A 24,697-nucleotide genomic window follows, 5' to 3' on the forward strand; every position below is an offset into this window, starting at 1 on the left:
CATGATATTCTAGGTATAGCACTTAGCAGAGTAACTGGAACCTAGTCACTCAGATGAATGAAGAACTCAGATGAATATAGATTTGGGTTTCCTCTTATTACTACTACCATCACACATCACTTGATGATGGGGAAACATTGTGAGAAGAGCATCATTAGGCAATTTTTGTCATTGTGCAAACATCCTAGAGTGCACTTACACAAACCTAGATGGTACAGCCTATTGCTCCTAGGTTACAACACCGTACAGTCCTGAATGTCACGGTCCTGAATACTGTGGGCAGTTGTAATGCAATGGATAAGCATTTGTGTATCCAAACATATCGAAATATATAAAAGGTCCAGGAAAAATACAGTATTATAATCTTATGGGGACACCTTCATATTTGCAGTCCACAGTTGACCGAAATGTCATTAAGCACATGACTGCATTATCATCATCTGTTAAAATCAAATCATGTTTCCATGGCTCAGAAGCAAAACAAATAGACAAACAAAACCCTGTTGCCTACCTGCTCTGACTTCCCTTTATAAATTAGGAGATGTTATTTGTCTACTCTTTCTAGGTACTATGAGTGTTACTATAGAAAATTTGGTGGAAAACGTAATTGGCTTTATTGTGCTTTTCCTTCTTTCGTTCTTTTTAATGAGAGCCAAAATCTTCTGTTGTGAGGCACTGGGCTTTATTTCTCCCCCTGCTGCCTGGTAGCAGCTGCTCTAAATGGAGCTGACCCCCATCTTCAAAGTCCTCTTCAGTCTTATCTGTAGCTGCCCACCTCTCTCTTGCTTTAGTCACATGCCAAGAGAGCTGGCTGAATCATCAGTGCAGACTGCCAATCAGAAATATGAATCAACTCACTCTTGACTGCTCTGCAAGGTCTAGGGGATGCAACGAGTGAGAAAGACAACACACTACGTGTTCCCCTAGAGCTTATATTAAAGCAGTGAAACAAATGTTAAATAAACTATTTAAAAAATATGTAGGTAGTTAGTTAAATTAGAAGAGGAAATCTCTGTGAGGATAAATTGCAGGCTATAGTGGGGTAAATGAGAGGGCCAAACCCATTCCTTGGCCATTAATTTGTCTTTCAGCCTCAGCTCAAATGTCACCTCCTCCAAGAAGCCTTCCCTGACCATCAAGCAAAGCAGTCACTCTCTAATCCGTGGTCCACTTTATTTCCTTCATTCTACTTTTCACCACCTAAAATAACCTTGTTGATGTAATGTTTGTTTATTGCCTACCTCTTTCTTTGAGAATATAAGCTCAAAGAGCTAAACCTCAATATGTTATTTACTGCTGTATCCCCAACACCTAGAAGAGTGCCTGGCATTTAATAGCTGCTAAAAAGATTATATTGTATGAATGAATGGATAAATGAATTAACCACAAAGAGGATCCTCTTTCTTTCAGGCCAGAATCTAACAAGTTGTGAATTTCACACACTGGCTAGTGGGTGTAGGAAGTGTGATGGAAATTGTCAGAATTTTCTTTCTTCAGTTCAACTCAATTCAGCTCAGTTCAATCCAGCATGTACTTATCAAACTCCTGTTATGCTCCAGGCAGCAAACTTTGATGTCAGAATTCAGCAGAAAAAAAATCAAATTTTTACCCTCTTGTAACTTAGAGTCTGGCCAGGGTGTCAGATACTAAACAGCAATTATTAAAGAATTCTAAGCACTTTACTGGATTACCTCATTTAATCCTCACAGCAGCTCATGAGTTGTATATGTTGGGAATGGTTATTATACCCAAAGAAGAGGAGTAGTTTTTTTTTTCTTTTTCTTTTCTTTTTTTTTTTTTTTTTTTTGAGAGAGAGTCTCACTTACTTTGTCACCAAGGCTGGAGTGCTGTGGTGTGAACATGGCTCACAGCAGCCTCAAACTCCCAGGCTCAAGTGATCCTCCTGCTTCAGCCCCCCAAGTGGCAGGGACTATAGGTGGGTACCACCACACCCAGATAATTTTCTGTATATTTTTTAGAGATGAGTATTCACCCTGTTGTCCAGGCTGCTCCCAAACTCCTGAGTTCAAGTGATCCAGCCACCTCGGCCTCCCAGAATGCTGGGATTAGAGGGGTGAGCCACCACACCTGGCTGAGAGTAGGTGTTTTATCGTCATGTTTACTATGGATTCCTTAGCACTATGCGCAGTGCCTGGCCTAAGCAGGTGCTCAGTAAATATGCTCAATAAGGAACGAGTATTTTAAAAGAGGAACATGGTGTGTGCGAGTGTGTAAGAGGGGGATTTGATCCAGTCTGAGGCGTCAAGAAACCTCTCCTTGGAGATGTAGCACTTCATTTAAGATTTGAAGAAGGAGTAGGAATTTGCTTTGCTTTGACTTAAGAGTAAAAACCTGGGCAGACTCATCCTGATTAATATTAAATAAGCTAATTTTTTTTCCTGGGATTTAGTTTCCTTCATAGCAAAATGTAAAACTGTAATGATGAACCTTCCCCCAAAGGAGGTTATAAAAACATACAAAGAGAATTATCAGGGTAACTTTTCTGTAAAACTTGGGCCTCAATGAGGTAGGCAACAAGACTGGAACCAGTGAGAACAGGCAGTTAGGAGACTCCAAGTCCATTGGCCCAAAGGCAGGGGCTCCAGCTGGACTTGGCGGGCAGAAATGATTGCTTCTGCTCTCCCAGGAGGTCAGTCTAAAGAAAAGCTTAGAGCAGCCTAGTCCAGAGCACAGCATTCAAGAAACTCCCAATTAATTGCTTGTTTGCCACTGTCAGAACCTGACATGCAGAAATCATCTGGAGAAATTTCTTGTCTCTGGACTCTGCTCTGCCACACTCAAGGGGCCTTCTCACATGGCACCTAAATGGGTCACCTTTATCTTTCCTTCCTCTGAGGCTCCTGGTTTCCCTTTCAGAGACCTCTTTCTGCTCTTCGGCTCTCCCTCCAGAAACCTCTGCCATTGCTTTAGATCCTCCCTTCTCCTTATAATGACACCATTCCTCTCCTCTCCTGGTGACCCTGCTCTTATCTGTGACGACATTAGATGTATCAGAGACTAATGCCACTTACAGAGTTAATGACTGCTAACTCTTCATTTGCTATGCCTCCCAGTAAGATAATTGCCTTTTAACAGGAGGTGTTTTTTGTTTATTTTTTTATAAATAATGCCTAATGCAAAAGCATGGATCTCTAACATTGACCTTTTGGGGCTTTATAATCCCAAAGAGTCTTTTCATATCCTCTTCCTGCTGCCATAGCCCATATGTGGCTGTATTAAAACAGTTCATTCATCTGTTTTTTCTGGAATATGCACTTCTTTAGAGCAGCAGTGGTATATCATATCCTATGTCCCCATCACTCAGCCTGACACATCATCAGGGTGGCAACAAATGGTTGGATACGTGATTTAGGACGAAGGTATTTGGAAAACTTTCCGTTACCCAAACTTGTCAAGCCAGAGTGTGAAATTAAACATCTTACTCCAGAGGTTCTCAAACTTTCAAGGAAGAATCACTTCTTATCCCCCAGGGAATCTGGATCCACTGGCTTGAGGACTGTGAAATCTGCATTCTTCACTAGCTCATCAGGTGATTCCAGTGCGGAAATAGGGGATCTCTTGTGGATGAATTATTATATCCCCTCAGCCTGTTTTCTCTTCTGTAAAATGGGATTGTTGAGAGAATCAAATAGACAAGAAGCACACTGAAGCAGTTCAAATGGTGCAGTGCAAACTACCTGCAGCAGATTCACCTGTCCAAAGAAATTTCAAATTTGTTTTTTCTGCCTCTTGCCCATTCTGCATGTGAGTAGATAGGTGCCTAGACCTTACACTAGATCAATCATTTAAGATTTGAATTGAAAACATATTTTCAGTTGAGGTCAAGAGGTATTGGCTGGTTTGGAGAGGCCTATTTGGGACTTGAGTTCTAGTCTCATTTTTTTTTTTTTTTTGCTTCTAATTGAGAAGACAGTATTTTGTCTGTTCTGTTTTGTTTTTATTGAGTTCTTTGCGGATAGCTATGGCTATAATCCTCAGTGAGTCTTTTTTTCACTCAGGAAGTAATTACTGAGTGCCTACTATTGACTTAGAAAGTATTCACTAAGTGCCTACCATTTATTTAAGACTGAAATACACAATTAAAGTTGAAGCATGTCTATCTAAAAATTCCATAATGCCTTTGTTTGAATGATCTATTCCAGTTTTATGATAGGCTCAAATCCACTTCATTTGTGCTGTAAAGGACCTTCACACACACATAAAAAGTACAAAATATCTTCCAGAAGCTTTACCTATATATATTGATTTATCCATTCATCCATTCACTTACTCACCTAATATTTACTATCTACTTTGTGCGGGCACTGGGTGAGGAAGAAGGAATATAAAGATGAATTAGACATTGATCTTCCCCTCAAGAGTTTGAACTTTCATTATTTAGATAAGATAGGTAAGTAAATAAAGTAATATGCCGTAATTAAGGGCTGGTACTACTGTTATAGACAATAGTAATTAAACTTAGGAAGCACTTACAATGTGCTAGACGCTGAGCTAAGCCATTTATATGAACTATCCTATTGTGTCCTCAACAATATCATTTAAGATTCTATTATTATCCTTGTTAGGCCTGTAATGAGGCTGACATATGTTAAGTAAGTTGCCCAAGATCACACAGTAAGTCAATGTCTAAGGCAGGATTAAACCCTGGCTGTCTAACTGCAGCATCACTCCTCTTAAGCACATCCCCTCTTCCACTACTCTTAGGTTGGTGCATGGCACAGAAGCTCAGAGAAGGCTAATAGCAGCAACACTGGTAGCTTATCACGTGCCTGCAATGTGCCAGATCTCTATGCTTATTGTCTCACTTCTTTCAAGAATACATGAGGAAAACCTTGCTATTGTTCCCATTTTATAGATGGAGAAACTGAGGTTTGCAGTGTTAAAGTTTGTTCATTTCTACCTGGCCACCAAGTGAATGCACTGGAATGTAAACTGTCAGGGTCAAATTGAACCCAAAGCCCACACTCCTTCCACTCTCATCCTGCGGGCCAGAGGTTAGATATGAAGTATCTCTTCAGAAGACACTCCTGCATATACTCTTGTGTTGCGAGTTTGAAATTACTCACGCAAACAAACCAGACCACTTAGGCAATGTTTAAACAGCACCTTACTTAGGATGGCCCTACCTTGCCAAGTCCTGGGTCTAAGGAGGTTATATGATTATTGCAGAACTAACTGGCCCGACTCTGCCAGCAGTTTGTCATCATGTCATAACAGTCCGAGAGCCAGAGAAGTGGCATACTGGTGGGGGAATGGATTGACATGACCATGGGCTGTTCTGGCACTCTAATGACTTTGTTTTTTCCCTCCTGGGGAGACCAGCACATTTCTCCAATGCTGAGTTAAGTATTTTTGTAAGGAAGAGAGCCCATAAAGGCTTAAATATTTTTCCATCAGATTTTCAAGGAACACATTTATTTTATTTTTAAAAATCTTACTCAGGAAAATGTTGGTTTTCTTTTATGGGCATTTAAATCATTTCCTTGTGCCTCTGAATGCAACATGAAGGACATTTGTCTCTTCCTCTTCATTATATACAATAGTGTCTTTGACAGATTTTATAAACCCCAAACTGAAGCCCTGTGCTTTCTTGCCTTCCAGTGATAGGGTTTCCAAAGTCATTATTATTTCATGGGCCAAAACCAAACCAATTCCCCATCCCAAATTACTTATACCTTGTGGTTGGTCATGTCCTTAAATAATATCAGTCTGTCTGTCTCTGTCTGTCTCTGTGTCTCTCTCTCTCTCTCTCTCTCATTTGAAATCTCAGAGTTTTGGTAAAGTTGTGTAATCCTTGGATCAACTTAGTTTTTCCATGTTTTTTAATGCCATCAGGGTACATGGATTGATGAAGGGTCAGTTCCTTTGGGTTTAGTCTCTCTTCCTGTGTTGTGGCTTTCTATTTGGAGAGTGAATAACTCAGAACTAAGTTATTGCTTCGCTGTTAAGGCTGGCAGGGGAAGAAAGAGGCAGCAATGGAGCACAGAATCTGTCTGTGTTAGCCCTCTGTCACCGACTACTCAACCCAGCTTTGGGCTTCACCTAAATGATAAATGGTCCTATTGTTTGGGCTTTAGTATTTTAAAAAATAGAACTAAATCTAGATTAAGCAAGGACAGAGACCCATTTCATTGCACTGTACTTTAATATTCCTGAGATCCATGGCATTACGGGTAGCTCCTTTTAACAGCCATCTCTCTCCAGGGCGGAACACTATGCTGTCTTTGTTTCATCTGATCTTTCAGCTAAATAAGAGATGGTCACTTATCCTCACTACTCCCATATCCTGCTGGATTTCTCTTGCGAAAAGAGAAACTCACCACATGGGAAAAGGTAGAGGTTTCAGGCAGAGCATTTCAGCGTGTGTTTACAGGCAGGACTGACTTACTCAGCAAATCCTGCTCGGAGGAGCTTCAGCCAATGAAGAGGCTATATCCCGGCTTGCTTGGGGGCTTCTGAGTTTGAGCTGCATGCAGAAATGTAAGGCAGTGCTTCCTGGCGCTGATGGCAAAATGGGACCCATCGCCAGTTATTCCTCGGGCACCCCAGCTTTGCAAATCTGGGAAAGAACCTACATAAACATATTGGTGATGTAGCCAGCTTAAAAGGCCGAGAGAATCCTTATGGATTCAGGAGACTGTTTTTTTATGTAGATTTTTATTTTTTATTTGGAAGATGAAATGCTTCTCTCGTTACCTGCCTTACATCTTCAGACCTCCGAACACCATCCTTTCTTCCAGCTGCCACACGGAAGGTACAGACCAGAGAGGGAGAGTATCTTGGTGGGTGGGTGGGAAAAGTGGGCTGGTGTCTGACTTCCCACAGGTTCTGCTGATGCTGCTTTCTGTAGCTACTAGGTGACTGTCATTCCTGGCAAAAGCTTATATCCGACAGACTTAGATCTGCTTCTAAAATCAGTCTGTCTTGTACAAGGAAAGGGAAGTGTTTTCTGAAAAGCAGAATAATGTTGCAAAGGTAATCTCAAAGCTGACACAGCTAATTGGAAAATAACTCAGAAATATTTTGCCAATTTTCCTTGTTTCATTTACCATGCAAACAAGTCATTGGAACTCGTGTCAAGGAAAAAAAAATCAGTAGGTGCTGCCACATACATCTTTCCGAGCTCTCTGTTTTGTCACTGTCTGTTTGATAACTTGGTCCATGCCCAAGAAAGCAATTAGCAAAATAGAATTAGCTTAGTACATCACTAGGGACTGTTGATTGTTGGACTGGTTCACTTGGAGTCTGTACTTGGGTTACAGAGCAGTAAGAACACAGCTGACTTTCGGCACCTACAGGAAATGTGGTTTCTGGGGGTCCTAAGTTAATACTTTAAAGAGAGGGTAGGCTGAGCCTTCTACACCTTCCCCAGTTCCTGTTTTTTTCTGGGGACCTTCTCTGCTGCCTTCTAACCTAGCATGCTATGCATACGTGTATGTGTGCCTTGCAAACATTCTGGCAATTCCCCTTCAACTAAGCACTGCAGAATTCAACATTTCTATAGTCAGAAGCTGGTTATATGCCTTCTATATGTGATTTGCCTGTGTTTTAGATCTGACATATCCTAGAAAAAGAACAATTTCAAGAAAAGCAACTGGCTGGGCATTTTTAAGGCTTAAGGATTGTCCTGCTAGTGGTATTTGATTGAAAAGGGTTGAGGATGGTGAGGTGTTGTGACTCCAACTCATGTCTAGCCACACTGTCTTGGAACTGAACTGGCGACAAGCCTCTTCCGAAAACTCACTCTTGTCTTCATCCTCCAAGTAGAATCCTGAGATTGGGTGCTGTGTGTTTAAAATGAAGGAAGCATGCATTATACCATAAGGTAATTTTTTATTAGTACCTTCAGGAAAGGGAGTTAACATTTGGGATCACCCTTGAATTGAGACTGAGGGTGGTATTTTTCCTAGACATTGATATCTCATAGTTTTTTTTTTTTTTACAGTTGGATATTTCCCTTTAAAAATGTATTGATGGCAAAAGGAAATGGTTCACTGAGAAATCTTTTCTTCCCCGTGGAGAGAAACTTAGTAAGTCCTTATCCATATTGAGGGGAGGAGAGGAATGGAAGAATGGCAGGGACCAAAATCTCCAGGAGAACTTTTCCAATACTAAAGATCTAAAGCCATAGAGAAACTGCCTAGATGACTTTTGTATTTCTGATTGGTTCTCTTGTCCTCTCCTGCCTGCTTAGACTTTGAAAATTTAAACTCTTGGTCTACTCAGTTGCTGTCTTGTGTATTAATCAGATGAAACATCCTATATCATACAGAAAAAAACCACTGCAACAACAAGAACTTTTAAAGTTGTTTGTGAAAATTGAATTTCACTGATTTATTTCATTAAAATGGAAACCCCATTTTGCTTATGTCAAAACAATTTCTGCTTCACCCACGATCACCAGATTTCAGGATGGGAGGGTAGAATGGCATGTAATTAAATTTGTTGTAAACCTGATAAAGACAATGGGTAAGGAAAATAGCATTTGTCAAACATTAACATCATGGAGGAGGCTCTGGGACACAGTGGAAAAGACATGAGTTATGTGCCAAGGTGCCAAGGAAGCAGTGCCAGGTCACTTAATTGCTCTATGCCCAGTTTTAGCTATAACAAGGATGCTGAGATGAAATGTGACCATTGAATAAAGTTCTTTGTAATGCTCTGCACATGATAGGTGCCGTCTGTTTTTGAGTCCCATGCCCATGTGTTTTCTTAGATATTGAAGTTTGCTTTATTTTTCACATTACCTTAAGCAATGAGTGGTTTCCTCAAACACATCACTGTGTCACCAGAAACTAGTTATACTTACTTAAAGTTTGTCTGGGGAAAAAAATATCAGAATACGCCTGAGGTTGTGTTTGTGTGTGTGTGTGTGTGTGTTTATATCATTGGCAATCGTGTCACCCTGTAGTCTATACTAGAAAAAAATATGGCTGTGAACTTCACATTTTATTAATTTGAAAAGGTGCAGAATGAATAATGTGTGAATATCTCTGTGAAAGTCAAATAAATACAAATAACCCAAACAATCTCCTTAAGAGAAACTCTAGAACAAATTTAAGAGTTTCAACAATTTCTGGGCTTCTTAGGGGATAGAACCATCCTAATTAGAAAACTTGGCTTGTCTTCCCAACTTCTCTTTATCATTTTTTTTTTAATTCAGGAAGGCCATAGGCTTTGAATCTTAGCTCTGTTACATGTTAAGTGAGAGATACTGAGAAGTTATTTAACGTCTCTGAGTCTTAGTTTCCTCATTTTAAAATATATATAACAATACTCCACAGGATAGTTGCAAAAAAATACATTCAGAATGAAATACCAGGGTGATAATAATAATAGTAATAACCAGCGTTCACTTGTATTTAGTGTATCAAAGGCATTATCTAAGCACATTATATATAGAAACAGATTTGTATATAAGGTAAATCAACAATATATGGTTCACAACTATTGGTTCCTTTTCCCTTTCCTCCCTCACTCTGAGCCCTCAAGCCTGCTTTTTCATCCATTAGATGGAGATTTGGTTCTGCATGTAGCTGTCAGAATAATTTTTTAAAAATATGATTACCTTACCACCCCACACTAAAACACAAAAACTCACATTTGAAACCTCTCTGTGGTTTTGTGGCCTGCGAGATCTGCATATTCTGACCCTGCCTGACTTTCCTGACTGGTGTCAAATACGCTCTATCTTGCCTGACCCCCAGATACACAGGCCTTCTTCGGTTCCTCAACATTCTCCCTCCCACCATAGACTTTTGGGCTGCTTCTCTTTTCCTTCTGCCCCCTTGGCTTGTAAATTCCAACCTTCAACTCTCAGCTCAAGCTCAGAAGCAATCCTGACCCTCAGCTGATCACAGTTCTTAAAGAACTGGATTTCTTACTTCAAAGCACTTACACTAATTTGTCATTATGGGGAAACCAATGTGACTGTTTTGTTAGTGTCTGCCTCCCTGCTGCACTGGAAGCAGGACCCATGTGTAACTGTCACACGTCCAGAACCAGAACAATACCAGGCACATTATAGGTGCTTAGTAAATTTTTGTTGAATGAAAGATGACAAATACCAAGGCTGTTGTATGGATAAATTTCCAAAACCATATGTGAAAAATATTCTGAAAAGCATTCACACCTACATGCACAAAAATTGTTTTTATCATTGTGGCTTGGGGAGCCTTCTGTAACCATACTTTAAGGAACTAGTTTTATTATAGTGTTCTTTAACTTGAAATAAGAAGATACAAACAGAAGCCAGGGCAACCAAATAGTGCAGATCCATAATCAGGGTTTTGCGAAGAGGATTGGACTGACTTCCTTCTCTGTGGACCTCATTAACGAAGCACATAACACCTTCCCCTTGGTAGGGGAGGATTCATCCACAGAAGTGGTATCAGAATTGCAGAAACAAAATTCCAATCATAGCTATAAAGAAGCCATTTAAGCTGGGTGTGGTGGGCACCTGTAGTCCCAGCTACTCAGGAGGCTGAGGCAGGAGAATTACTTGAACCTGGGAGGCAGATGTTGCAGTGAGCCGAGATCACACCAACGCACGCCAGCCTGGGCAATAGAGTGAGACTCCATCTGAAAAAAAAAAAGAAACAAAACAGAAAAGAGAGAGTCAGTGAAGTACAAGGAACCTTGCCTGATATTTTCTGGTGGATCTAATTTGGCACCAGGCAATGGAGGGCCTGTTATTGTTATCTAACAAATCAGTAGGGACACTTTCTTTTCCTAAAGGGACAAGGGTAGTGTGACTTGCCATGTGCTTCTTCCTTTCCCAAAATTGTCTTTCTCTCATTTCCATGCTGCAAATCTCTCCCCATGCTTGAAAACTCAGCTTGAGTCGAGTCTTTCTAGGAAGATGTCTTCAACAACTCCAAAAATGAAGTTGTTATTATGAGTCACACAAACCACAAGGAGAGTGGAAAGAAGAAATAAGAAGCAGCAGCTTCCGCACCATGGACCCTGTGGACCACTGGCTGTGTGCTAAGGGCTGTGCCTGTGCCATCTCATTTGCTCCTCACAACAGTCTCTCTTATTAAACGCCATTATCTCCATGTATATAGATGAGGAAACTGACTCGGATGCAACCTACTCAGGACCACAGCTAGTGAAGTGGTAGAGCCAAGACTCAAGTCCAAATTCTCTGAATCCCAAATCAGTACTCTTAATCTTTATATCACACTGCACATTTCCTTCTGAGTATGAGAACAGCCTTCAGATTACATTGAAACAGTCTGTTTACATGTCTGTCTCCTGAGTGGCCAGCAGCAACTTGTGCACAGGAATTCTGCCCTACTCATCTTCAGTCTTGGCATCCTGGTTTAGTACAGAGCTTGACTCTGAGTAGATGCTCAAGAAATCCTTCTTAAATGAAGGACTCAATGGGAGAGTGAATAAACAAACTGACCCATATTCTATCAACAATGCTCCTTCAAGAGGAGGACATATCTTAAAGCAAGTATCTTAGTGACACTGGAAGCGTGTTTGCTGGAAGTCCACACACACACACACAGAGGGAAAAATAGCATCATATTTTTCTAATTCTTTGTTATATTATAAATAATAATAATACGAGAATAAGTAAAACATAGAATGCATACTATTTGCTAGGCACAATTTTACCATGTGTATATCAATGTGGGTATGGATGTGTTTGTGTGTGTGTGTGTGTGTGTGTGTGTGTGTCCCTAACAATTCTATAAGGTCAACACTGTTATCCTCATTTTATCCATGAGAAAACCAAGTCACAGACAAGTTAAATAACTAGTCTAAGTTGACACAGCTGTTAAATGCAAGGGCTAGGATTAGAACCCATGCAGTCTGGTTCCAGGGTACATGCTAAGAATGGATTCATTACTACTATATTTTGTGCCTTTTTCATATTTATGGATTCTTATTTTTCAAGTGTTTGAAATTCTCTTCTCAGTCCCCTTCACATATTTAGAACCAACCCACTCTTCATAGCCCACGTCAAACGCACATCCACCCACAGCTTTCCCTGACTACTCATTTTCTCATCCATCTCTCTCATCTTATAAATGCACACCTACATTTAAAGTCTTTTCCAAGTGCGCACAGCATTTCTCTGTAACATAGAAATAGTAATGTTCAACTCAAGGAGTTATTGTAAGAATTAAGTAAGGCAAAAACCTTACATTGTTTGATATCGCTTTACGTCTGAAACATATTTTTTGAATTGTATATACAATGCATAAATTATCCCTGCTCTCATCTAAGGCCAAGCCTCCACTTTAAGCCGGGTCACCTCCCCTCTGTCTTACCCAAGCACATCACTCCTGCACTTGTTCCCACTCTGCCAGCACCAAGGTTTTTCTCTCTACAGGGTCATGTTTTACAGTCCACACACATGCTATAAATCATCTCATTTTAAACACTGATCTCACGAGCCTGTATCTTCCTTCATCTGCTGCCCCATCACCTGCTCCTCTTTTCAGAAAAATGTCTTGAAAGTGTCATCCACACTCACTGTTGCCACTGCTCCTCTGATTTGCGCTTTCTATCATGCCACCAAAATTGCACTTGTGAGAGTCACCAATGACCACCACACTGCAGAGTTCAGTCATGCTTTTCCAGTCCTCTTCCCACTGCAGCCCTCAGCAACACCGACAGATGATTGCTCTGTCCTTCCTGAAGGGGTTTCTTGTCTTGGCCTCAAGACGCACTCTTTCTCTCTGTTTCTCTCTCCCTTGTAGTCTCAGACTCCCTGCCAGTTCCTTATCATCTTCCTAACCTGTAAACATTGAAGCCCAGGAATCAGTCCTCTCCTTAACGTATACTTGCTCATAAGTGATCTCATCCACTCCTATGGGCTTATATATCATTGATTTAATTTCTATATCCAGCTCCAATCTCTCCCCTAAACTGCAGACTTGTACGTCCAGCTTCCTAGCCAACATTTCCAATCAGATGCATAGTAGAGACCTCAAAACAGACCTGTTGATTTCCCTCCTGAAAAAAAACCCCTGTTTGTGCAGAATTCTTCTCCAGCCTAGGAAGTAAGAGGGAACTCTGTTCTCCTAGAGACTCAAGCCAAAAACCTTGGAGCCGGCCTCAATTTCCTTCTTTCTCTCATATCATTCTTCCTATTCTGTGGTAAATCCTTTGGGCTTCACCTCTTAAAAATATCAGGAATCCAATTGCATCTTATCACATCCATCACTCAAATGTTTCTTCACCAGAGCATCCTTTCCTGGCCTTCCTATGTAAAATATCACACACACACATGCTCACTCCCTTTCTCTCAAGATTCTCTCTCTCTCTCTCTCTCTCTCTCTGCCTCCTTTCCCACCCCCGGTTACTTTTACCCTGTTTATTTTTCCTTCATAGCACTTATCTTTACCTGACCTGTTATACATCTCTTAACTTGTTTGTTGCCTGTCTTTCCCACTATAGAATGTACGTGACATGAATGCGGAGGCTTTCTCTGTTTTGTACATTTCTATATCTCCAGTAGGCAGAACAGTTTCTCCCACATATCAAACATATAATAAATATTTGTGGATTGAAAGCACGAATATATGAGGGAATGTTTACATTAAGTCTTAGGAATAAAGTGGGGGAAATGGGTTTCAAAACTAGACAAACCTGAATTCCAATCTCAGCACTCTTAATTACCTGCTGGATGACCTTCCATTACTCAACTGGTGTATTTCCTTCTCTAATGATAATATATCGAAGTATTGTTATGAGAGTGAAAAAAAGTGTTGTAAAACACCTAGCATAATGGCTGTGAATAGTCAACGAATGGGGCGTCACATTCTTCTTTCGTATTTCCCACTGCATTCACCACAGCAATAACAAAGGATAGTCCATTAAATGTTTTGCTTACCTACAAAGCTAGCATTTATTGTAGGCTCATTACTTGCCAGGCCTTGTGCTAAGTACATTACAGTTACTATCTCTCAAAAATATTATGAGATAAGTACTATTCATTTTCCCTATTTTACAGATGAGCAGATAAGGCACAAAAAGACTGAGTAACCTATCAAAAACCACCCAGCCAAAATGTGATAGATCAGGGTGTGTACCCACACTGCCTGAGTCCGGAGTCCAGGCTCTCTGCTGCCCTACAAGACTGCCTACAACATTTCAGGCATTGTTCTTAGCACATGGATAATTAAAAGAAAAAAAACACTCATCTGTACTTTAAGGTACAGTGACTAGCAAGAGGGAAAAAGGCGTACGCACACAACTCTAACAGGTTTTAACCCTGGCTATGCATGGGAATCACCTCGGCAAATACACAGAGCTATCTCTACCACAGCCCTATTGAATTACATCCCCTGGAACTGGGCCCCCGGAATCTCAGTTTTTAAGCTTCCCCAAGTGAATCTTCTCTACAGTCAGAGGTAAGAACTCAGCAATGGCCAGCCTAGAGAAATATACTAAAAGCTCAAGGGAAGGGCTCTGGGAGAAAATCTCTCTAAAATGACAGTAAATCTGCAGCTGAAAAGAGGTTACTTTTGGTGAAGGCTTCTGATATCTGGCAGAAAAGTACCTGCCGTGGGAAGAATCAAGGCACTGTCATCTACCTAAGAGTTCAGTGAAACTATGTTGAGCACTTATTTGCTTCAAGGTAGCTGTGAATTTGCTTCAAGAGTTTATATTCAGGTATTGGCGAAAACATCTACCTAATATACAGAAAGTCATTTTATTTCCTGGCCTTTAATTTTATCATCTATAAAAAGGGAGGGAAATGTTGCATATATCAGACAAGTGCTTTGGTGAGTAAATGTGATCATTCATACCAAGTAGATGTGCATTACCCAGTGCAAATTAAGAGCTTAATAAAAATTAGCTATTATTAATACTCTTTATATTAGTAGAGGCCCCAGAAATCAGTTCTTGGCCTTTGTACATTTTGGGGGGTGGAGTTTAAGAAACTTTTTAAAAATTGACAAATAATTGTACATATTCATGGCATATGTTGTGATGTTTTGACACCTACCATGTACAGTGATCAGATTAGGGTAATTAGCATATTCATCATCTCAAACACTTATCCTTTCTTTGTGTTAGAAATGTTTAATATACTCCTCCCAGATATTTGAAGCTAATATAGTACTGTTAACTATAGTCATCATACAGTGGTATAGAACACTGGAACTTATCCTTCCTATCCAGCTATAAATGTGTGTCCTTTAACAAATCTCTCCCTATCCCTCTCTACATTTGTGTGTTTTGATACAACGTGGTGATAGGAAGAATTCTGGGCCTGCAGTTCACAGTCATCTAGATTCCAGTCCTCTTCACACGTGATATCCCCTTGAGAAATTGACTAATCCTGCTATGCCTCAGAGTCAAACGACAATATAATGAAACTTGGTGATGTTGGCATCAGATTAAGGGATATGTGCTTTGGGAAGTATATCCCCCTCTAAAATCTTCCCATATTAAATTAGAAGTGGTAACCCATTTTCAGGAGTTTCTAATATAATCCATAAGGAACTCAGCAGAGGGAGGACAGATACTCAAGTTTAATAAAAACTAACTGAGCACCAGGCATTCTCCCTGTGTTATCACAGGAGGATGATTATCCCAAGTCTGCATGGTATTATCCACATTATACAGGTGAAAAGAGTGAGGGAGGACTTGTGAGATGAAATATTTGGTTGCAAATGCCTTTCACTTTGGAATCAGATAAACTAGAGTTTTAATTATGACTTATAGTGATTTATCCTCTGAGTGTGTTTTTTTTTCAACTTTATAGAAGTAATAATGCTTCCTTTTCATGTTTAATTGTAAGAATCAAGACATTGAATGCAATGTGCCTGGTAGCCACCTAATAGATGGCACCTGTACTTACACTGACAGGTCTGGGTCTTACCAGCATGACATCAAGCTTCTTCAATTGCAAATCTGGGGTTCCTCCCACTTTGCTTGTTCCCAGCAAAAGAGGCTCCTGTTTTCATTCTTTGACTCTTTCAACCTACATCACCTTGACTGGTGTTTGCCTGTAACACACACTGATCAGTGCTGTTTTGATTTGTGTTTCGGGATCTATTTTTTGTCTTTGGTTTTTGTGCCCCAAGGCAATTCCTTCATTTTGACTCAATTTTATAAATCTAATAGAAAAATCACCGGCAGTGAAATCACTGCCATCGTTAGAGAGACTGGCTCATTAGTTTTCTGAGTCATTGTTTCTTCACTGGCAGACTGAACTGAGAGAAAAGATGGGCTGAGAGGGCCAAGGCCTTTATCTTCAAAAGTGTCTGCAAAAGCACAGTTAGTAGAAAAAGCAAACAGGAGGCAAATAAATGTATGACTTTGAAGATATGTATGAAAGCCTGCTCTGGATCTTATTGTTGATACATGAGAATGTCACTTTTTGGGAAATTTTGGGAGCAAATTCAGTATTCTGTGAACTGCCTTGCAAGAGCAGTTATTCATTTATTTATTCATTTATTCAAAAAATACAAACACACACATAAAGAACATCTCTATTATGTGTCAGATATTAGCTGGGCGATGGGTTCACAGGTAGTAAAAATAGGTATGGCTCCTGCTATTATGGTAGGCAAATAAATTAACCTGATAAATTAATGTAAACTGTGACAAATGCAGCAATGGAGAGGATATGACATTAGGACAAGATCTAATGAGGCTTTGTTATGCACAGGAAGATCAGGAGAGCTTCCCTAAAGAAGTGTCACTTGAGCTGAGATCTGAAGGATGAGTCAAACTTAACTAGGAAGAATGAGAGAGAGGATATTTTAGGCAAAGGAGAGTACATTTGCAAGTTCCAGTCCCCAGAGGGTCATGGTGAAAGCAAGATTCTGAGGGAAAGTCATTGTAGCTGGAGCACAGAGACCAACATGGGGTACAGTGGAAATGAGGCTATCAAGTGATGTGACCCTGTGTGCCTCTGTAACGTAAATTACAGAGTTTCATCTTAAGCCAGAGAACAACTGTAAATTATCAAGGGGTGTGCATTTTTAAAAAAAGAAAATATCATATTTGCTGCATGAAAAGATTTGTGTGACTGCTGTGAGGAAAATACATTAGAAGAGCTAAGAGCGGATTAGCACGCAGTCATGCGTCGCTTAATGATGGGAATATGTTCTGAGAAATGCATGTTAGGCAGTTTCATCATTGGGGAAATATAGGCTGTGCTTACATAAATCTAGATCATAGGGCTGACTACACACCCAGGCTATATGGTATAGCCTATTGCTCCTAGGTTACAAACCTGTACAGCATGTTACAGTCCTGAATTCTGTGGGCAATTGTAACACAATGGTAAGTATTTCCATATTTAAACATATCTAAACGTAGAAAAGCTTCACTAAAAATACAATTTGAAAATCTTATGGAATCGCCATCGTATATGTGGTTGGTTATTGACCAAAATGTCATTATGCAGTACATGAATATATTTTAAGGGGTAGAACACACAAAACAGAGATAAGTGGTCACTGGAAACACTCCTTACTGTTACATTATGTAGAGTTGTAAATGGCTGTAGGTGTGCCCTCAAATTCCTGAATGTCTATCTGTGACTGTATCTGAATAGAACTGCTTTATAAACATGGAAACCTGTTTATTGTCTTGACATCCAGACAAAGAATTTTTTATTCTCAATGAGCAGTGGCAGAAACACATTCTGTTCTGTTTGGAAGTAGCAGTAAACATTCCAGGCATAGGGGTGAGTGTGCTCTTCCAGGCAGACCACTTACAAGAGCATGATGTTTGGAAGAAAAGGAAAGGCAGTCTTAGGACAGAACCACTAAGAATGTTTTCATATCATGTTTATTCAGCAAGATATAGCTGCTGCGTCAAAGCCTCCAGAAAGAATTGTGCATATGCTCAGTTGCATATATTCCTATAGAAACAGCAAGGCAGCCCTCTCAGGGGAGTTGACCAACAGTCACTCTTACAAGCCAAGGTTAGGATGCCACATCTACCTTAATTAATAATCTTTTCATTGTCCTATAACCCAGATGACAGGATGTTTAAGCATGGGAGTCGGAACCCCAAATGTAAACTCCTGCAGAAGCTAAGCACGTAGCATGAACCAAAAAAAAAAAAAAAAAAAGCATGATACTATCTGTTGTGAATTTGTGAGTTCAAGCCCTGTCTAAAGGCAACACAATTCAGTTTAAAAAAACAAAAACAAAAAGAAAGAAAGAAAGAAAGAAAAGATATTGTGCAAGGAAAGCAGAGCTGCGCCAGTCCTGTAGCACACCTATTCCCATCCCATTAGAAAGAATTATAAAATTCCTATGCAAGAGAAGACTTCTGAATTCTTCTATGCCAGTCCTTCACAGGAGCCCTGAACCTCCTCGCAACACTCCTGACCAGATAGCAACAGACAGATCACCCCCTCTCAAACCTGGCCATTCTACTTCTGGACAATGCCAAGTATGCCTAAGTCTTTACATTGCACTGAAATCTAGTTCTTGGAACTACCAAATAAGAAACCTGAGGCCCTTTCCACATGAAAACTCTACATGAGAATGAGGAGAGTTTTCATATTCTGTACAGCCGAAAGATTTCAAATTCCTTCAAGCAGGGCCCTATGACTTCAGGGTGATAATAAGCATTTAGGTGGCTAGCCCTGTTGTGAGTGTTTTAATGTATTAGCTCACTTAGTGCTAATTACAGCCTAGTTAATGGAAAGCATTTATTGTGCTCATTTTACAGATGCAGACATCAAGGCCCAGAAAGATAATTAAGTTGCCCAAAGTCACATAGTTAGCAAGCAGGAGAGGTGGGATTTAGACCCAGGTAGGCTGGCTCCACACCTCTGTTCTCCCGCTTCTGAGATGGAAGGAAAACACAGGCTTTACTGTCACAGTCCTGCATTTGAATAAAAGCTCCAACATGTCCCCTGGCCAACTGACTGCCCCTAACTAAGCCTCTGTTTCTTTATCTATAAGGTGATGGTCATAAAATTTACCTCAGTATTGCTGTGAGATTAAATAAAATAATGCATGCAAAGAAGTAGCACAGTGCCTTGCACATACTGGGCATGCAGCAAAGACTGAGGAAGTAAATGGGTGAATAATTAAATGAAGACCTCCTGGCCCTACCGTCCTGTATTGGTTCACTAAGGCTGCCATAACAAAATGCCAGAGTCTGGGTGGCTTAAACAACAGTAGTTTATTTTCTCACAGTTCTGGAGGCTGAAGTCTCAGATCCAGTTGCCAGCAAGCTGGTTTCTCCTAGGGCCTCTCTCCTTGGCTTGCTGATGACCGCCTTCTAAACTGAGTCCTCGTGCGGTCTTTTTTCTGCATTTCTCTTCTTGCAAAAACACCACCAGTCCTGTTAAATTAAGGTCCCACCCCTAATAACCTCATTTAACCATAATTATCTCCTTAATGGCCCTATTATTAAATGCAGCCACATTTAATAATGTTGGGGGTTGGGGCTTCAAACTATGACTTTGCAGGGAGACACAGTTTGGTCCACAGCACCTCCCTCCCAAAGCTTTCTTACTCTTTGCCCCAATTCTCAAGCAAAAGACCTATTTTAGGTTGTCTTAGGAGTTCAGCCAGGAACAGGGAGTTACAGCATAAATAAGGACAAAAGACTAATAAACAGGTGTATAACATATTATCACCGCAAATCATTGTTCCACAATCCAGACTGTATAGTATTATTCTGCAGCCTAGAAATAATGCAATCAAGCTACAAGATATTAGCCCCTGATCTCCTCTAACTCTCCTCTTCACTCACCTCACTTCAGCCACACTGGCCTCCTTGCTGTTCTTCAAACAGACCACGTACATCCCCTCTCCTGGGGGATATACACCTCTGTTTCCTCCTGAGGGCTTATCAAGACACATGCCTGCCATGCAGTCCATTCTTTATAGTGTATCCTTGAGGTGTTTTCCCCTCTTCACAGAGTTACTACTCAGGTCAGCACATTGTTCTAAGGTATTCCCAGGAATGTCAGAAACAGTCAAACCACTTTGCAGGTAAGTACAGAGGCCAAAACACCACCAGGTCATAGCAAAGGAAAGGGATTTTCTACTTGTGGCTCCCTCTGCCTGGAACGCTCTTCCCTCAGCCGCATGGTTCTTTTCCTCACTTCTTTTGTCTTTGCACGATCATCCTACATACAGGCCTTCCTGCCTACTTTGTCTGAAAAGCGTACCTCCCATCACTCACCCTTCATCTCACTCCCTAGATTTTCTTACTACTTGACATATTATGTATTTGTTTATCATTTCTTTCTCTTGCTAGACTGCTAGCTCCGTGAGAACTGGTTCTTTGTGTTTTCGCTCATTGTTGTACCTGGCATATAGTAGTGAATGATAAATCTTTGTTGGATGAATGAATAATCATCATGGTTAGTAGCAGAAAAAGGCTAAAAGTTGGTCTCCCTTTTTCTAGGACAGTAGTTTCCAAATGTTAGCTACCATAAATAAGAATTATCTACAGTATTTGGCTTAAAATGCAGATTTGTACTCAGTAACCGAAAATCTGGGTAGTCCCAGAGCACTTTTAATTAGAAGATCTCAAAGCAATCCCCCACACTGTCATCAACAAAGCTTTGTCACTGAAGTGTTAGACACCATGAAGATATGCTAGAAAAGAGTTAAACAAATGAATGAAAAGCAAATAATAAAAATAAAGAAAATGAAGATCTGGGGACTTACAGCCCCCTAAAGATCTGAATCAGTAGATCCTGAGCTGAGCCCAAGAATCACCATCTTCAAGAAGTACCCCAGTGCCTTTTGAGGAAAAAACCCGAAGCATAATATTTCAAGAAACTTTGTCCTAGGATGACAAAGTTTAAAAAAAAAAATGGCACCGCTGAACTTTGCGTAGTCTCCTTTCTTCTTCCATGTCTAGTTCAGGGTATGGAAACTCTGGACTTAGCACCAGGGAACAACGATGGTAGAGAAAAGGGGATTATATGTGCTGTTTATAATGCCCAGTTCTCTAAGTCTCAGTTGGAGAGAGCATAGCTGCAGACCTGCTAAAGGAAGGATGTTACAGGTGAACTCAGAAGCAAAGGAACAATGTCAGTTTTCTCCCTTGCCTGTATACAGAGCTATTTTCTAGATGGCTGCTGTGGCCTGTGAGGAGAGGAGGGCACCCACTGGCCCTTGACAGTCCTCATCAAGTCAGACAGCCAGAGTTGGAAGTGACATGGAAGCCCTTTTTAGATCCTGCCCACCATCTTGCGGAGAGGTTAACCCAAAACCACGGGTGAGCTACCCAAAACCACACAGAGAATTAGTGTAAACTACGAGGACTGAACCAGCCTGTGGACTCTACGGTGGTGTTTTGGCCTCTGTACTTACAAGCAAAGTGGTTTGACTGTTTCTGACATTCCTGGGAATACCTTAGAACAATGTGCTGACCTGAGTAGCAGCTCTGTGAAGAGGGAAAAACACCTTAAGGATACACTATAAAGAACCGACTACATGGCAAGCATGTGTCTTGATAAGCCCTCAGGAGAGAACCAGCCTCAAGGTATTTTTAAATGGCTGAGGGAGGCATGTGTAATGGCACTATTATTTTACAGTTGTTTTTTTTTTTAAAGGAAACTCATCTTTCTTTGAAAGTGGCCCTATTTACACACAGAATGAGCTGAAAAGACTCTCCGCTGTTATTAAGCCTTCAAGAATGTTCTCATAAGTGCTACCTTCCTCACACCGAGCACCTAACAGGGTAATTCAGGGCCAGGGCACATGTTACATGTTTGCACACACTGAGCCCCTGAAGCATCACTAAGTAATGGGCCAAGTCTGAGTGTTTTGAGCTCAGGGCTGGGGATTTGGGAGAGTCATTTTTTATGAACTGGTTCTCCTACAATTTCTCCAGCCCAATCTCAAGCATGACCCTGTGCCAGCTTGCATTTGTCCCTGTCTGACTGACCTACGCTAAGCTTTCTGTACCTCCTGGGAACAGCCTCCTTCAAATTCACTTTATTTGCAGTTATTTCTAGTCTTCTGTTTGGAAATTGTGTTTTAAACTTTGATTCAGATAAATTAGAGCTGAGATGATAAATGGAAGTGATCCTATAGGTGAGGTGGTGGCCAAGGCTCTCATTACAATTGTCTGTTGATCCTCAGATATGCTAGGGTATCATACAAAATTATTTATTTGAATAATTATTTATTGGAAACAGCATTATCAGGTCATGGCACAGACCTCACCAAACTGATTAAAGTTTGAGGCTTCCAGTGATACCCAAGCTGTGAATTCTAGCTTTTTATAAGTGAGACTCTCAAAGCTTGCCACTTAACAGGGTAAACAAATGAAATAAGATACATAAAATCATCTGAAACAGTGCCTGGGGCTTGGAAGGGACTCAATAAATGTTTCATTCTGCTCTTCCACCTGCCTTTGTCTACAGAGGAAATTTAGTGTTGGGCCATTTGTTCATCCCTTTATTAAGTATTACTTGAGCACCTACTATGTGTTGAGCATGCTTCTAGACACTGAGTATACAGTGCTGTAGAAGACAGATGGATCTCTGCTCTCATCTTACATTCTGGTGGGAGGAAATGGCTGATTAATCATGACAAGCATTAGGTCCAAATTAAGGTAGGAACTAAAAACAAGACGTGAACAAGGAGATTCAGATAAAATTGAAACGATGAACTTACATACATTTAACTGCAGAAATTGACTCCAAATTGGTCCTCCTGCAAGTAGGCTTCATAGATGGTCTCCATGGCAGGTTTCTGAGCAGTTGTGGCTCATTTGGTTGCTTATTGGTAAGTATTTTTCAGGCCCCAGTTGCAGATATCTCTTTTCCCATCTTGTACTCTAATTTTGCACAGGATAGTGGGCAGATGCATGATCCTGCACAGAAGTAGAGCCCGCTGGGATCTATCTGGGTCTTCAGACCCAAGGGACAGCATTCATTTCTTCAGTGTTTTTGAAGCCTCTGTGATGTACAGGCAGAGGTCAGGTTCTGGACCAATTACAATGAATACCGCCACCCACAACATGGCATTTGCATATTAGTAGGGGAAAATAGCCATGGGGAACATCAGTAACTTTTAAGATAGTGATAAGGGCTGGGAAGAACATAACAACAGGATAAATCATGGTAGTGACTGAGGGGTGATGGGCTACCAGCAATTGGGCAGACAGGGAAGGCATCTCTGAAGAGATGCATTTGAACTGAGGCTTGACTGATGGGAAAGGGTCAGCAACGCGAAGAGCCCAGTGGCGAGCATTCCAGGCAGAGGGAACTGCAAGCACAGAGGACTGGACAAAGGCTAGAATAAATTCAATATAGTATTCAAAGAATAGAAAGGTCATCGTGGAATACTGTATCTTTTCATGGTGGGGATTGCAGTTTTGTTTAAAAAAAATAATAATCTCAAATACTTAAGCCCTCCTACTTCATTATACTTTTAAAAGAAGCAGTGTATCTTAGTAGTTAGAAAACTTGGATTCTGGGGCAGTTTACTTAATCCTACAAGGGAATAATTTGGCCCTAGATCAGACCACCTGGGTTCAATCCTGGATTTTCTACCGACTAGCTAAGTGATGTTGAGCAACTTACGGAATCTTACTGTGCCTTGTTTGCCATAAAAGGGAGATAAGAATAATCCTATTGCACAGAAATCATTTGGTGATAAACTAGGATAATGAACATAAAGTGTTTACCAGCATAGGGAAAGTACCCAAAATATGTTGGCTATTATAATTCCTTCCTTGTTTCCTCTAGAAGTTTATTTTCTTGATCATTGTTGCCATCCTTTTGTCCCACCAGCTACTCATTGAACAGAAATCTAAACATAAAGTAGAAAATAGTTTCCCAAGAACTTTATAATTTGGGTGCAGTTGAAATCTTTGAAAAGTTATCAATTTAATTTAATAAAGGAAGTATTTAATGTAATTTAATAATGTCACTTAAAATTCTCATTAAATTGATTCTAGGCCCTGGAGAATTCTGTCCCCAGGGGACACTATATAGTATTCCTCCGTCAAACTCATTCTCCTTTCCCTGATTTTTCATAGCTTTTATCACCCATTCATGTTATGCATTTACTTATTTTGTTGCTTAACTTATAAGAATGTAAGCTCTATGGGAACAAGGATTTGGCCTGCTCGTTCAATGAGCCATCCCCAGTTCCCTCTGATAGTGTTCAAATAATAGAGCTCAATAAATTCTTGTTTATTGAATTTATGTCTCTATACACCCCTAAAAAATATACCAGGAAGTGGGTCTGTTAATGGGTCAAAGAACCTTGGTTCTAAAAGTATCCCATAACACAATCTGAGTGCCAGTTTCTCCGTAACCCAGGAGGGCAATGACTCTACAACAGGAACTGATCTAATAAATACAAAACATTACATAAATTTATTACTTATTCCCTCAACAAACATTTATTAGGTCTTGACTTTATACCAGGCAGAGTATTAGATGCTGGTAAACAAGGGTAAATAAAAGAGAGTCCCTGGAGAGTACAGTCTTGTGGTTAATCACTCTAATTCTCATAAAAATCAATATTATCTGTTCTTATGAATCTGAAGACTAGAACCTGGAGAATAAATAAAACCTTCTGGCAATGTGCCTGTGAGTGGGCAGTCAGGAAATGCTGTTCCCGGTCTGACTCATCCCTCCTCACACCACTCTTAGGGTATTGGTGGTTTTCAGTACTATTCTATGCCATTCTACAGATGGCATAGATACATATCCCATGATACACAAAAGTTTCTCGCTCACTCAACACAT

General features: G+C 40.4%; 1 protein-coding gene across 5 annotated transcripts in view; it reads left to right on the forward strand.

The window, feature by feature from the left end:
- Positions 1–24,697, forward strand: part of PPP2R2B (protein phosphatase 2 regulatory subunit Bbeta) — a 487,138-nt gene that overhangs the window by 17,312 nt on the left and 445,129 nt on the right. Inside the window, exon 1 of one of the 5 annotated variants that reach the window (XM_050794013.1) lies at positions 6,258–6,775. The exons of 3 other annotated variants lie outside the window; for them this stretch is intronic. In XM_050794013.1, coding sequence (XP_050649970.1) covers positions 6,697–6,775 — 79 coding nt within the window. In that variant the 5' untranslated portion in view covers positions 6,258–6,696. Of the gene's footprint in view, positions 1–6,257; positions 6,776–24,697 lie in introns of those variants that run through there. One more of the 5 variants, XM_050794010.1, reaches the window with a different exon arrangement.

Source organism: Macaca thibetana, chromosome 6 (genome assembly GCF_024542745.1).
Source record: "Macaca thibetana thibetana isolate TM-01 chromosome 6, ASM2454274v1, whole genome shotgun sequence".
NCBI classification, from domain to species: Eukaryota; Metazoa; Chordata; class Mammalia; order Primates; family Cercopithecidae; genus Macaca; species Macaca thibetana.